The sequence below is a fragment of the Melanostigma gelatinosum genome (assembly GCF_949748355.1).
Source record: "Melanostigma gelatinosum genome assembly, chromosome: 3".
Lineage (NCBI taxonomy): Eukaryota > Metazoa > Chordata > Actinopteri > Perciformes > Zoarcidae > Melanostigma > Melanostigma gelatinosum.
The window spans coordinates 9,066,596-9,082,000 of record NC_136636.1 but is presented as its reverse complement, the minus strand read 5'-3'; the positions used below and the strand labels follow the sequence as shown (position 1 = coordinate 9,082,000).

Genomic DNA, 15,405 nt, shown 5'->3' with positions numbered 1-15,405 from the left:
AGGAATGATAGTCCCGCCTGTCTGTTGCAACGGAACAGCCAATTGGCTAGTTTGGAGGAAGCCGGGTTTCTATTGGCTTACGTTAGTCCCTGTCTCTTGGAATGGAACTGCCGATTGGCTAGTTTGGAGGAAGCCAGGTTTCTATTGGCTTAAACAAGTGTCAAATCAGCGTCATAGCGTCATAGGTCGTTTCCTGTGTATGTTGCCAGCTGAGTTATTTTGAGATAGGTGAACGATACAAGCCATACAGCTACGAGCCTGTGCGCAAATTTGTGAATGCAATTTTCCAAATGGAAGAGCCAAAAGAAAGCTTAACATTCAAAGGTGTTGCTGAGAGACTGACGCTTGGCATTAGTCGAATACTCGGTGTGTATCACTTTTTGTGCTCCAAAACTAGCTAATAAACCGATTAATGTGTTACTGGGCAGTTAATACATGTTATGAATGTGTCTCTGTTGTGCCAGAGAACATGCCTGGTGTGGTCGATGTGCGTTTTGCAGAGAGGGAGCCTGCAGAGAAGAGGAGCCTGCTGTCATGGGAGCAGGTGAAATGTGGACACCTTTTTCAAAGACATCGCAATTTGTTCTGCTTATACATTGTTTTCAAATTAACTCTGCTTAATTTCTTCCTTTTAGAAAAACACTTGTATTTTGCCAGAGGACCTGCGAGACTTCTATCTGACAACAGATGGATTAACACTCACCTGGAGCGTTAAACTAGACAGTAGGTGACCTGATTAGTTTTATGTTCTCTCTGTAATAATATCACTCTCACATAAAGCTTAATTTATTTTAATTCAAAGGCTACTATTTAGATGACATGATACAGGAACATTCAAATGGCTTATGCAATTCTTTCAATTCTAAAGGTCTTTCAGATCTGAGATACCATCGTGTGTGTTTGTGTGTGTGTGTGTGTGTCTTTCTTTCAGATGAGTGTGTTCCCCTAGGAAGCATGATGATCAACAGTGTGGCTCGGCTGTGCCCACTCCTCCAACCAGTATCCTTGTTCTCTCTACCCAATGCACCCTCACTGGCTGACCTGGACTGGGAGGAGGAGGAGGACGACACGGAAAGCGGTAAACCTCACTAGTCGGTTCCTCATGTGGGCATCAACTCAATGTCAGAAATGGATCAAGTCCATTTGTGTGCTCAATTGTGCAGAAAGCAGGCTAATGAATGAAAATGTTGATTTTGGAAAGTCAATATTCATTCAAGACTCATCCGTGCTATCTGTCAGGGACGGCGAATGCTCCCGCTGCACCCCATTTTGATTCCCGGAGCCGCATCTTCGAGCTGGATTCCTGCGGTGGGAATGGCAAAGTGTGTCTAGTCTACAAAAACTGCACCCCAGGTGTTCTGTTTGTATTCACAAATTGCAACTTTTAGGATTTCTCTGAACAACAATGTGATGTAAAAAAAGACATATTAATGTAATCTATGTTAAAATGAGTATTTCATCATTTAGTTGTTGGTCTTTGTATTCTTCAGGTGTGGTAGCCCAGCAGAGTGAAATTTGGTTCCTTGACCGCTCGCTGTGTTGGCATTTACTGACGGCAACCTTCACCTCCTACTACCGCCTGATGATCACTCACCTGGGTCTGCCTGAGTGGCAGTATGCCTTCACCCCATACGGCCCGAGCCCCCAGGCCAAGGTGTTTAATCACTTTCTCGAAGAGCACGTGTTAAGAGTTTCAATGACATCATCAAAACTGTCAGTTACTGCAGAACAATGTCTTTGCAAAGACAAAGACATTGTCTTTGTCTTTCCCTTTTTTTTAAGTCTTTCAGAATCAACCAAACCGTGTTTAGTTCAAATCTATGTCTTTGTACTAATATTAACAAGTCACTGCAGGTGTATAAAATAGATTTTATTCATTCTGTTCCCTTCACAGTATAATACAATGTTGACTGATTTAACACTTAAACAAGATGACACAACACTCAAAGTTTTAAGACACTTACAAAAAGCATAAAAGTGTTTAACCTTTTAGTCCTTACCTACCTCAGCCTCATTGCAATTTCACGAATTGCCGACTGTGTTGTGCCTACTTACCCATACCTGTCTTTCTTAATATATTCTACCCATACCTGTCTTTTTTAATATATTCTAAACAGTGTTTTCCAAATGTTTCTGGGGATGCAGATTACAGTGGTGTAACATTTTGCAAAGGAAGCAGTGGGATTTTTGCAGTTTCCTTGAAATGACCCTACTGTAACACTCACTTCCTAAAGGACAATGTAGGGGTTACTTGGTGTCAACGTTTACTCTACATGACCATACACAGCATTGTAAATTTTCCCTTCTCCTGTTTACTCTACAGCAGTGGGCATCGTTGTACCAGCCACTGACTTTCAGCAGTGAGCTCAACGTAGCTGATCCTGCTGGAGATTTCCATCTCAACAGGCTGGATCCTACGAAGGCCTTCAAAGGCAAAGCCAAGACACCGGTTCCCAAGAAGAAGCAGTCGACACAGTGCAGCTTAGGGAGCACCGCAAAGAGCCAAGGGAGCACAGGAAGACACAGTGGGGGGAGGCGTTGAGAAGGATTCCATCCAAGGAAAACATTTCAATCAACTTAACTGTCCATACAACCAAACAACCAAACATCGCACAGAGGAGCGGCCTGCAATTGGCTGGATTTGGTGTGTTAGCAGTATGCTCCATGAGAGCATGTTGTCGAAAACTAAGTTTGGAATGCTGCATGTATAAATAGATGAACAACCAGCGCCTTCCAACACAAGGCTTTGTGTTTCAATCCAATCGCATCACCAAAAAGCCTCATTTCACACAGTGTTCACTGGTGACACCTAATAGTACAAATAAGTAAAAGCAGCCTATTCATAAAGTATGATAACGTGCTGCTGTTAAATAATCCTCATACGTAGTAACTACAGAACAAATGTAGCAACGGAACCCATGAGGACTCGCTAACACTCAATAAGGACACAGTTTCACTAGCTTCACTAGGCTTAGTTTGCCGTTTTAATTTGTATTGTGTCATACAACAATAATCTCTCTATATATATATATATACATATATATAATTTTCACAGATGTGTTAAAATGGGTAAATATAGCTCATATGATTATGTGACTGTAAAACTGAGGGAAACGGTAAGAAAGAAAGATAATATTGTGTCGGTTTCAGTTGTGGCAGTAAAAGTGCTCGTAGGACTGAAGACTTGTATCTACAATTTGAAACTCAAAATGAAATGATCACAGATTGATCCTCTGATCGCACTCAGCGTCGGTGGAAACGGCTCCATGTATTCGACAGATGCCTCGGAGCTTCACTATCAAACTTTACCTGACTTCAGAGTTCATGCATTGTCTCGCTGAGTCCCTCTGTTAACTTCACAAATATGGAAATGTGTATTGTTTTTATTTGTATAATGACATCTGCTCTGACGACTCCAGATCAATGAACTGATGTGTGGAGGTTATATTCCAGCCTTTCAGACGTGCTAGCTTTATCCATTTAGGGCTCTTGATGCCAAAAGTATACCGCTGAGCAGACTTAATAATAGACATCGAGGGTTAACTTTTTGGTTCAAGTACCTTGGGGCTCCAACGAAGTTAATCAAGACACATTTACACTCTATAGCTTTAGGCTCCTGTGCACTGGATTGTTTTAAAGATGAATGTGTGTCTTATCTTTGGTTGTGCTGCTGCCCTTCCAAGCTGTAAGGAGCCAACTCCTCCGGTCCCTTTTTGATTTTCCTAAAGATACATGTTTATTTATGTGCAATGTATGGTTTACTTTTCTTAACATCCAATGTAGTTTCCAAGCTGATGTAAGTGGTCTCCTGTTGATTGTTATTGATGATGTTTCAGCTGCTATTACCTCACTAATATAAACATGAAATATAAGCTACAAAGTGTGTTTTTTCTTTTTGACTGCATACAAAATGGCACTTCATTTTCAACCGTTTGATCTTAATGTAGTATAACTGGCATGGATTGGATCAATACGCCTTAGATGTCAGCGTCACGGTTGAAAATATCGAATGTATGTGTTGCAGCTACTGACAAGTACAAAAACTGCAGTTGATCGAAATCATGACATGAAACAGACTCATTTATAAATTGCTTAAGAAATTCAAAACCTTATTTAGCCGCCTAAGCAGTTTGTTTTGGGCTATTTTTTTTGTAAACCTTCATAGTCATGGAATGTTTCGACTGCATACAGATGTGCAAATAGCTGTACAGGCCGTACATATTTGGGGGCCCTCAGACACATACATTAGCATATGTTTTCTTGTTTCTCCAGAGAGGCTCTCTCCTCAAACTCGTCCACCAGCCCCTCATCCTGTTCAGAGAGAGGGGGGTGGTGCATTTCCACCAATGCCCTGTAGAGCCCTGCCCCCAATACTCCTCCAATGGGGGGGGCAACTAGAGGCACCCACCACCACCCATTTCCAGACCTGCAGAGATAAAGACAAATAACTGTGAACATGGGTCATTTAACAATTAACAGAGATGTTCTGCCCTTGTCTCACCCCTAGTCACTGTGACATAATACAAATCCTGCCCCCAAAAGCCAGTGTATCCTTCCTGTGTACCTGAACACATCACCCCCCCAGCCTGCTATGGCAGTGAAGACCCTGGGTGCGATGTCTCTGGTGGGGTTGATGGCATAGCCACTGTTGCTGCCCAGAGAAATGCCAATGAGCATCACCAGGAGACCCACTGCGAAGGGCTCGCTGCCCGGTGCCGCCGGTTTGTTCTTCTGATCCGACAAAGCCATCAAGCAGAGCAGCAGCATGGCTGTTCCGAACACCTGGCAGACACACAAAACAAACATCACCATAGATAGCTGCGCGTAAACAACAAAGAAAATGGTCGAGGCAGGCTGTGTCAGATGATGGTGGTTTGTAGCTGTAATCCTTTAATCCTGTTTCGTGTCTACCTGATCAATGAATCCAGCCACCAAGGAGAGGTACGGTGCAGGATAGGTGGCAAAGATACCTGCTGTGGCCTTCACTCCTGTTACAGTCAGGTTTCCTCCACAATAGTCATATATGGCTTCTACATATGGAAACAATTTGGACAAGACAGATACTCTTAGATGTATGGCTGCCACCAGATGTAGAATAGAAATACAGAAATCATACATTGGCAAGAGAAGTAAATATATAATATTCAGTAAGATGACAGGTGTTCAGTGCCGAACATGCCGTGTGCCCTCACCATAATAGACAGCATAGATCGTCCCTGCGGCCAGGAATGACCCAAATAGTTGCGCAAAAACATACAGAGGCAGCATCTTCCACCCAAGGCGGCCAAAGGTGCACATGGTGAATGACACTGCTGCATTCATGTGAGCCCCTGATGGAGAATGAGAAATATGGGTTGGCTGATATCGGGATTTGTGATGGCTTTTAAGGATTCTATAGCGTTCACAAGGGTCAGCTGTCGTACCTGAGACCTTCCCTCCGACATGAACCCCCATAGCAACACCCAGTCCGAAACCCAGATTGATGCTGAGGTACTGTCCGAACGCTCCCCCTCCTGTCACTACCTGGGCCACAGACCCCAGGCCAAACACCTGGACGCAGAGAGAAGTAATTGTGCACAGGCAAAGTCACAGGCGACATTGAAAGAGAAGAAAACTACACAAGGAAACTTCTGGAAAGGCTAGTTTAGGGAAAGCATTCCAGCAAACAGGATATGTAAAGCAACAAAAAGAATGATGAACACAAGAGTTGCGTCAATGAAGTCTCCGTGAGGCAGCCAAGATGTAACTGGACGAATGTTTTTGTTTAGAAATGTTGGTACAGCAAGTGTAAAACAAGCTGAACTGAACCAAACTCTTTCATATAACTTCTAACTCAGTGAAACTGACTGTGGTCCCGGTGGGGGGAAAAAAGCTGACACTGAAAAACATTCATTCAGGAAACAGGAAACATGTGGTTCCTCATTCGAAAGTTATGTGTATTTAGATTTAGAGTGAGTTTGGGTATTCCAAGTAAAGCCTGCAGGGTTCCAAGTATAGGGTTTTTTGTAACAGCTGACACGCACCATGTGACTTTTGCAACCCACTCCATGTGGCCCACTGTCTGACCTACTCTGGCAACACTAGATTTCCTGGTTCACCCACTTGAACCAACCAATCCCCACCCACGACCCCCATCATGTGACTGTAATGCGCTTCTGAGTGTGAACTTTATCAGGGTCAAGAACATGGCATTAATAATCAATGGCACATGTTTGTTACAGATAAGCATGCCTCAAAACAGAGAGGACGTGAAATTGTCACCAGACTGATGAAAATGAGAGACTTTTAGAGATCTAAAACCACACATTATTATACATAGCAAGCACTTCTTACCATCATGACATATGTGCAAAGGGATTCAGCAAGTCCCACTCGAACAAGTTCATTCTTTATCCAAACTCTGGGTCCAGTTACATCGACTCTTTTCCGCTGAGAGACCCCTAGTTCGACTGACTGCAAGTCCTTCATCTCTTCTTCTTCTTTTCTTTACTCCCGTTTCTTTTGGAGTTTATTTTATAATTCAGCAAAAATAAAGATCAAGTTCTGACCCCCTTGAATAATCGAAGTGGTGCCTCCTCCCATGGCAGAGAGTAGTCCAAAAACAAGTCTCTTTCTGGCTACTTGCCCCCTCTATCCTCCTCCCCCTCTAATGTCTCTTTTTGTCTACTCTACTCTCGTTGAGTGTGTGTATGTCTCCCTCTCTCTGTCACACATACCCATTGGGATTTTTCCTCTCTTCAAAGCCTTAATCGAGCCACAGTCAGACCCATGCTTCATAGCTTTGCTTTACTCGAGGATACCAATGAGGATAAATGTTAAAGATGTACCTACTGTGCCAAATCAAGGCAAGTTTATTTGTACAGCACATTTCAACAACAAGGTAATTCAAAGTGCTTCACATAAAACCATCAAAAGCATCAAAACATAAGGCAAAAGAAAAGGAGATTTAAAAACAATTAAGAACATTCATTGTATTAAAACATTTTTTTTTAAAACAGTGTAAGAAATAAAATACAGTAGTAAAATGCAGAAATGCAGGAAATTTATGAATATATTAATTGAATGTGGTTCAATTAAAGGCAGCAGCAAACAGAAAAGTCTTCAATCTTGATTTAAATGAGCTGAGGGTCTCAGCAGACCTGCAGCTTTCTTTACTAAATCAGAGGAAATGTTAGGTGCCCCCTTTAATTGAAAAAATAAATTGGTATACAATTCTATCTTGTGAATGCACATCGGTCAGGAAAAGCTTTTACAAATAGAAACTACTTCAAAGTTTCAGTTTTAATGCTTCATCAGTAAATGTATAACTTGCTCTCATAGAATGTTCTCGTGTGAAATAGATTGCATTGATCAGTCAACTGATTTATGTCACTGTGTAGAGATTATTTAAAATGTTGCCATTTGTATATTTCGTCAGTTTGTTTCATGGACAACATGCCACTCTTATCCATATTATCCATGTTATTTTATTCTGTTAACTGCCCCGATACTGTGTCAAATATGTTCACTTTAAATAACAAGAGATTACAGGGCAGTGGGGGGGGGGGGGGCCATCGCAACAACAGAGAGTATTGATTAAATGTACAGCTCCATTCAACAGTCACACTTATCTGGACTGCACACTGGAAATTTACAAAAGCTTGCCGTCAAGTCCACATATGCTCATCCCATCTGAGCCATTGTTCTTTTCATTTGCTAACATGTTAAAAACAATTGAGTTTAGAGATCGCTGCTTTTGGAAAATTGCTTGCCATTGTTACTTGATGCATAAAGTCTGTTCAAATAGTGCCACTAAAACATAAGAGGTTTCAAGGTGACAATAAAAACTGGTGAAGCCTTCTAATTCCACGACGAGAGATATTTGCTACACTTCTTTAATAAACTAGTAGCGCATTCATCCACTTTCAGTGTCCCCTGGAAACATCCCTAAGTGTGTTTTTACCTGCGACCAGCAGTTCTAAAGCTGACTTGGTCAGTTGGTCAGTGAGTCAACAAAATATTGCAACTGTTTTCACACCAGGAGGCTGAACTTTGTCATGGAGGTCAAGTGTGTGGCCGTGAAGGTGTGTGTTAGTGTTCATGCACATTGGCAATACGGGGGTGTGGCAGTGAGAGTGGCCGATAGCAAAAAGACACATCATTTCTAAACGGATTTAGATACAGTGGCCGATCTGTTGAGGCCAGCACACGTGGAAAGATAGCTTTTCAGACACACGGCGCTAAAAACGTTACCGAAACTGATTTACAGTTATAAGGAATTTAATTCCACTGATGCAAGCACGATCACAGTTACACATTGGAGTACATACTCCTATGAAATATTAAAACAATAAAACCCCATTTGCAAAAACCTCAACTCGGCTCCTCCGGTGAAAAACACGTCCGTCGTCCGGGGGCCATGACAGAGAGAGGGAAAAAGACTTTTAAATTAAACCTCCCACCCCTGTTCGGCACACCCCCTCTTCCATTTATCTCGATTCCTATTGGCTAACTTCCAGGAGTGTATTCGGCTGTCTGCCCGAGTCTACTAACACATTCAATGACTGTCAGTTACATTTTAACCCCTTCTATAATAATCCTTCAGTATGAAAGTTAAACTTCTGCAACTTGGCAGAAGCTTCATGTTTTTTAGCTACTATTCCTACATCACTTTATGTTTATCTTAATTATGCATTCCCAAACCCCTTATGATTATGACTAATTATGAATTATTAATTATGAATTATTAAACACTTTTATTATATCTACTAACTACAGTTTTTTGCTCAAATTTCTTACAATTCCCCCCTAACTCACAGTTCACTGTGAGTTAGCTACTCAAATGTAGTTAGTTATTCAAATGTAGTTAGTTACTCAAATGTAGTTATTTACTCAAATGTAGTTATTTACTCAATGTCCCTGGAGACCTCCCCCCTACTCAATCCAGGGAGAGGCTCCCTATCTATCTAAACAGAGGCAAACAATTCATGCATACAGATATCATTGCAAGTATTCCTGTTCAGTTCCTTTCACAATCGAGTGCGTTGAAAATCACTGCCTTCCATGTCTTGGGGCTGGCAGGATCATGATACAGCCGGATGTTTTAGAAGTCCATCTGGGCCTTATCAGGTCCTTCAGGATCTCCGAGAGGATGGTCAGGAACCGCTTGTGAAGTTCTGCTATGGCACCGCTGGTGGCCTCATCTAGACTGTGGCCATCAGAAGCTCCAATTCGTCCTCATCCTCGTCACATAACTGGTTGCCCTGGACTGGTGTCTGGCTCATCGGTGAAGCAATAAACCCCTGTAGAGGTCCACGGATGCAAGGGAACCCCCATCCACAGACAACTCGGCGGCCTATGACGACAGCACACAGAATAATTACGATTGCCAAAAATGCCCTCTAGTGGCTAAAAATGTGCACTTCCGTTATTTAGGAACACTATTGACAGCCATCAGACTCTAAAGTTCAATCTATTTGTACGGGAGAAAGTGAAATGTGCTGAAACGGTCAAAGTTAAGGGCGTTGTACAGCCAGACAGGATATTTTTCAAGTATATTTCCATGTACTTATCTTGACTGTTGCACACTTTCACAGAGCTTACATACTTTATCTCCTTTGTCTTGTTTGTACACACATATGATAATAATATCTGACCAAAAGTCGAATCAAGCCTGTGAGTCACCGTGAGCTGTGTTTTCTGCTGTCAGTGGCGTCCGTAGTTAACGGGCAATTGTGAAGAACATTAAAAGCAGATGTTTTGTTGTTTTTATGATTTTATGATACTTAGGTTAATGCCCACTAAAGCACAGCCCCTCTGCCCGAATGGGATTGTTCCAGTATGCTGTAACTGTTTACAGCTGTCGGGATTTTCGGCATTAGGCACACCTACTTTGCGTAGAAGAAGGTGGCGCAAACTGGCCAGCTGTGCAGACTCCTCTTTCATTTCGTGTTTGCAGACGCTCAACCGACTGTGCAATGGTTTGGTCGTCTATATTTTGGCACCCTGTCTGGGCCGTTTTCACGGCGGTGCTGGCGGCCGTTGTGCGCATACAGCGCAGAGGTCCCTGGGATCCACAAGCCTGCTCCGTGCGCCTGAAGGGGAAGACCGCAATAGTGACAGGAGCCAATACAGGTTGGTTGAATGTGGCCTCTTCCATTCCACGATACATGATCTCTACTGACGTTTACCATACTGGTAAATGTCACATACCACTTAGAGATGTAATACATCAAAGATGCTTTAAGAGCTGAAACTAGTAAGTTTCAAACATTCTTGGAAACAAATATATGTTTTTACAAGAACCACAGGCTTTTGTACCACAATACTCCATCAACACGGGTATTTAAAAATAGAGCCTATAGGTTCAAAAGGTGTGTTGATTGCTATCTGCTTTATGGACCTTTTTGTTGTTGTAAAGTATTGCAAACAAATATTTAGCTCTCTTTCACTTTACTAGGGATCGGGAAGTTCATTGCCTTGGACTTTGCACGTCGGGGGGCTCGTGTTATTCTGGCCTGTCGAAGCGAAGCCCGGGGGACAGCAGCACTTAAAGAAATCAAGGAGAAGACAGGGAACTCTGACATCCACCTGCGTCTGGTGGACCTGTCTTCTTTGGACTCTGTCAGGGAATTTGCCAAGGGGATTCTCACAGAGGAGAAAGCTCTCCACATCCTCGTCAACAATGCTGGAGTATCAGGTGATACATGTGATGTGCACGCAGCAGAAATGATAGTTTTAAAGCTGCACTGGGCATTTCGGGGGGCGGGGGGGGGGGGGGCAGGAATATCAACAAGAGTTAACCCTAGGAACAATGCAGTATGATAATGGAAACCCAACACTATGTGCTCAGACTTGGCAAAGCTCCCAGCAGAGCAACAGAAGACGTTTGTACAACTCTCTCCATGAGCGTTATGTTGGTGGACTTTCCTTTTTAAAGTTGTAATATGTGGGAGTGAATAAGTCTATGTCCTCATAATTGGCAAAAACAACTGTGTACGTATAAGGTGAAGTCAGGTTAGGTTAAGTTAAAGGTTAGTTGTCATATTTACAGAATGCATTATGCCAATGTGAGGTACTCCTGACTATACAAGTATGTGTTTGTATATCTAATCTTATTTGTTAAATCCAATCTATTTGTTTAATTTAATTCTACTATCAGGTTTACCCAGGCAGATAACCAAGGATGGGTTTGAGTCTTCTTTTGCCACCAACCACCTGGGACCATTTCTCCTCACCAACCTGCTGCTGGGTAGGTCTCTCTTTAATCCAGCTGTTATGTTGTGGGTATGAAATGATGATTAACTGTCATTGTCATGACGTACTTAATATTTTGTCTTCTGTTTCTCTCTCTGCTCCTCGTGTCGTTTTCCTTTCCTCGCTCCGCATGTCTCTGCTTCACCCCAGACCTGATGAAGAGTTCAGCTCCAGCGCGTATTGTCACCCTCGCCTCAGTCAACCATAAGAAGGGTGTAGTGGACTTTTCACATTTTCATGGCGAGAACCTCACTTATCACATGGATTCTGTCTACAACCACACGAAGCTGCACAATGTCATCTGTACGAAGGAGCTAGCGCGCAGGCTAGAAGGGACAGGTGGGCTAAAATCAAGATTGTTATATTAGCCACTGGTATGGCGATTGCATGGTCTATTCTGTTCAATATGTGCTGCAGAAAGTTAAGTCAGTTTTATTTATATAGCCCAACATCACAAATCACAAATATGCCTCAAGGGGCTTTACAGTATGTGCAACACACGACAACCTCTGTCTTTTAACACTTGCTTTAAAATTTAAAAAAATGAAAAGCTGTAACTGGGGAAAAGCGGAAGAAACCTCATGAAGACCGGCTGAGGAGGGATCAAGTCCTGATTGGACAGCCCAGTCTCACAGCATTTCGTGAAACAGTCAGAAAATTAAAAACGAGAGATTTGGTGTATATGGACACAAATTGTGCTCATGTCGCTCAGCACAAAAAAACAAACAAAGTGAGTGAGTGTGTTTTCAAAGTCAACTAAATTATTCTGAGAAGATGTGAAATCTATAGATAATTTGTAAAACATACACAGAAAAGCAAAGCAGTTGTTTGAATTCTTGAAATGTTACAAATACTGTAAATAATTTGTACCAAATAAAAGTACCAGTACGGTCGATTAAAATGCACATTTTAAAATGATCTGCACCCTGAAATGTAGATCAGTAAATGAGACAAACCTGTAAAAGACAACAAATTTATATTTCGCCTTTTATTTTGCTTTAATTGGGCACCTTTGGTTGTCATTGTTCATCGTATATACTACATGCAACATTATGCTCATAGTTCCAATCATTTAGCACCGCTGCTTACTAAACAGGATCTGTGACATGAAACTTCTTGCAATGAACAAGTTTGTTTACGCATTATGTGCTTGCCACCTCTGCTCTTCGTCAAACACACACGAGTTGTCTGATCAGACTTTAAAGACTTTAAATGACACGTGACAAAGTATATATTCCTGTCTTTTGAACTAAAAAGGAACCAGATGAAGGCACGCAAACATTCTAGCTTTTAGCGAAGCAGCTGAAGCTAATTTTCCCCTTTTGATTCTTCTGAAAAGATTAGAAAACAAAATCAACAGACGAAAGTTTGCATTCAACGACTTGTTGCTGAGACTGGCCTTGCTTACATTTTCTGTCCCTCTCTGTTTCTATGTTTTCTGTGGATGTTGTGTGTGTGTGTGTGTGTGTGTGTGTGTGTGTGTGTGTGTGTGTGTGTGTGTGTGTGTGTGTGTGTGTGTGTGTGTGTGTGTGTGTGTGTGTGTGTGTGTATGTGTGTGTGTGTGTGTTTACTTGCATATAGGTGTCACGGCAAACTCTGTCCACCCTGGTATTGTCATGACGGAAGTGTTGAGACACTATCCATTGATGTTTCGTATTATTTTCAACCTGGTTGGATTTTTCTTTTTCAAGGTGAGTAGACCTACATCGAGTCACTGTCCACATCATTTCTCCACTGTCATGTTTTGCAGCTTTCCAGGTTGAATGTGACTGGTTGTTGATCAGTATCCTCCTCCTCCTGGTATTTAAATGCACTCTCACCTAATTTGCTGCAGGCGAGAGACTGGTTTGGCAGAATCAATATCAGAAAGCCAATCACGGTCTGCCTGCTGAGAGAACCTGTCTCACTGAGCATGCTCTCTCTCAGCAGGCAGACCGTGATTCGCTCTCTATGTTCAGGTCAACAAGACCTGCTATTCCCTCAACTGGGGATGCTTGAGTTACAGCACTCCATGGCCAACTGAGCAATTTAATGATTACTTCTCAAAGGCGTGTGGCCCCGTTATGAGAGTTGACCTTCCTGTCGTGTTCCAGTTAAAACTGACCAACTTTCAATTGAATTAATTTGGAAACGCCTGAGCTTGAAATTATAAACAGCCACCGATATAGGGCTAATGTACAATATATATATTATTAGGCCCAAACCCTGATTGCAAGTCAGGATGTTTGCGTATGAGAATGTGTGTATGTACTGTATGCATGTGGCCATGTTGCAACAGCTGGCTGAAATTGATTCTAATAGGGCTTTTTCACGGAAGACATTTTGACATGTCGGGAAAAGCGCCGGAACAAATAATGTAATTAATGATGGCTATTTAGCTGCTTTGATTTCACTTTTGTTCATTCTGGCTGACTGACACTGTCACTTGGACGCTTAAATAGAGCGGAGCCATCGTTAATGCTATTAGTAACACCTGTGCTTTACCTAGTTTGACGAGTCACAATGTTTTATTGTGAGAAAGGCTGTAAAGATATGTTGTTTTCATGATTAGCCAGAGCACAAGCTCAATGTGCAGACCAGCAGAAAACAGCAAGAAAACCAAGACGGACAAGTTGAAGTGCTACCACATGCTTCACCAGTGGTGGAAGTCTGACAATATAAACTAAATATAGAACTTGGTACAAACACACATTGTTCTATGGAATCCTTTGTTCTTTAGCTTTGACTCAGACTTCCAATGAACCGAAGGCAGAAAAGTCAGCACGAGGAATACCAGAGATTTTTGTTGTGTTAAGATCCACATCAGATGAAATGTGTAAGAAGAGCTCAATACCCTTTTTGATCATATTTGAAATTGAATCAGTTTAAGGAGACACAGATATTGTGACAAGCTAAAGGATAAAGCTAATATTCTATTTGTTCTTATTGCTAACAAATCCCATGAAAGGCCAAAACTCACAGAATGACTCTTCGCTAAGCCTGTCCTCCCTTTGTTAGTGTCACTCAAACTCCAGCACGTATGCAATGAACACGTTGATTTACCACTCAAACATACTGTTTAAAACAACTGGACTTGACTGGATTTGAGTGCAAACAGTATATAATGATCACTCAGTGTCGCGTAATGATGCAGGAAAGATTGAGCTAAAAGTGATGCTTTCCATCCATTTGAGGAAGTACTGCTTTGGCATGTTTGCTACAAAAAATACAGTGCTGAGCTAAGACTTTGTCTTTTTAAAAGATGAACCTACTGTATATACTTTGGAGGCATGTTTACTTTGAACAATAATTCAGATTCACTGCAACTTGTTTTAGATATTATTTCTATCAGTTATATGTCGTACAGGGCAAAAAGAGCTGATAATCCCTCATTCCACAGGAAAACTGGTGTCCTCAGCAGACCTATCACATCACACGTGTGTGTGTTGATACAAATACTTTTGTTCCCTGGAATGCACTGGCAACCGCATAATAGTGTGTCACTTGTAACCATGGCTGCACACACATAGCTTTCACGCCGCTTTTACATCTGGGATCCATCACCAGTTTTTGTGGCAGGTCTGTTTCACGGCTGGTCCTTTTCCAACCATTCCCAGAGTCCAAACTCTTGACCTATATCACTTATCCTGTGTCTTTAGGGGCAAACATTTAGGGGCTCAACATCTGGTTATACGAGACACACATCAAGGCCGATATTGCACAAACTTCCCGTTTACATATTTGCACCTACGGAGATATCCATCTGTAACTTGTGTTGCTTGTACTCTCACATTTCCTCTTCATGATTCTTTCCTTCCTCTCAGTCTTCAGAGGAGGGTGCAACCAGCTCAATCTACTGTGCAGTAGCAGAGGAAATGGAGGGAATAACTGGGAAGTATTGTGACAGCGACTGCCGTTTGGTCCTCCCCGCCCCTTTAGCTCGAGACGCTGCCCTGGCAGTCAAGGACTTTGAGATCAGCGAGAGGCTGACATCTAAGCTCTGAAACAACTATCAGGACAATGGAAGCTTGATAACAGAAAAGGGGTCAAATTCCACCCTCTTGCTGCACTTCTTAAGGGAACAGGTCTGACATAATGTGTCTTTTAAAATTATCAGGCGACGTTTCTGAATGCACAAATGAATGTCTTATTTGAAAAGCTTTAATCACTTGCTCAACAAGAACTCAGTTC

At 42.0% G+C, this 15,405-nt stretch overlaps 3 protein-coding genes across 3 annotated transcripts; 2 read left to right on the top strand and 1 right to left on the bottom strand.

Annotated features, from left to right (window-relative positions):
- Positions 1-236: 236 nt before the first annotated feature.
- On the top strand, positions 237-2,558 carry tpgs2 (tubulin polyglutamylase complex subunit 2). Its single transcript, XM_079266378.1, has 7 exons — positions 237-366; positions 465-544; positions 636-723; positions 932-1,078; positions 1,240-1,353; positions 1,491-1,654; positions 2,324-2,558. The coding sequence occupies exons 1-7, from the start codon at positions 291-293 to the stop codon at positions 2,540-2,542; spliced, it is 888 nt and encodes a 295-aa protein (XP_079122504.1). The 5' UTR covers positions 237-290; the 3' UTR covers positions 2,543-2,558.
- A 1,683-nt stretch (positions 2,559-4,241) lies between these two features.
- Positions 4,242-6,548, bottom strand: aqp7 (aquaporin 7). The gene is made up of 6 exons (XM_079266377.1): positions 6,334-6,548; positions 5,424-5,550; positions 5,193-5,330; positions 4,912-5,030; positions 4,565-4,782; positions 4,242-4,426 (listed from the first exon to the last, which is right to left on the bottom strand). Exons 1-6 carry the CDS (start codon positions 6,466-6,468, stop codon positions 4,246-4,248), a joined length of 918 nt encoding a protein of 305 aa, XP_079122503.1. The 5' UTR covers positions 6,469-6,548; the 3' UTR covers positions 4,242-4,245.
- Positions 6,549-9,956: 3,408 nt separating this feature from the next.
- LOC306775587 (retinol dehydrogenase 12) lies at positions 9,957-15,239 on the top strand (the record flags this gene model as incomplete). The annotated part of the gene is made up of 6 exons (XM_079266044.1): positions 9,957-10,113; positions 10,439-10,678; positions 11,141-11,230; positions 11,386-11,574; positions 12,817-12,926; positions 15,039-15,239. The coding sequence occupies 6 exons, from the start codon at positions 9,957-9,959 to the stop codon at positions 15,216-15,218; spliced, it is 966 nt and encodes a 321-aa protein (XP_079122170.1). The 3' UTR covers positions 15,219-15,239.
- Positions 15,240-15,405: the final 166 nt, after the last annotated feature.

Coding starts and splice junctions, on each gene's coding strand:
- tpgs2 (XM_079266378.1), top strand. CDS start 291: ATGGAAGAGCCAAAAGAAAGCTTAACATTCAAAGGTGTTGCTGAGAGA. Junction 367..464: donor TGGCATTAGTCGAATACTCG/GTGTGTATCACT, acceptor CTGTTGTGCCAG/AGAACATGCCTGGTGTGGTC. Junction 1,079..1,239: donor GGAGGACGACACGGAAAGCG/GTAAACCTCACT, acceptor GCTATCTGTCAG/GGACGGCGAATGCTCCCGCT.
- aqp7 (XM_079266377.1), bottom strand. CDS start 6,468: ATGAAGGACTTGCAGTCAGTCGAACTAGGGGTCTCTCAGCGGAAAAGA. Junction 5,331..5,423: donor TGTCGGAGGGAAGGTCTCAG/GTACGACAGCTG, acceptor ATTCTCCATCAG/GGGCTCACATGAATGCAGCA. Junction 5,031..5,192: donor GATCTATGCTGTCTATTATG/GTGAGGGCACAC, acceptor TTCCATATGTAG/AAGCCATATATGACTATTGT.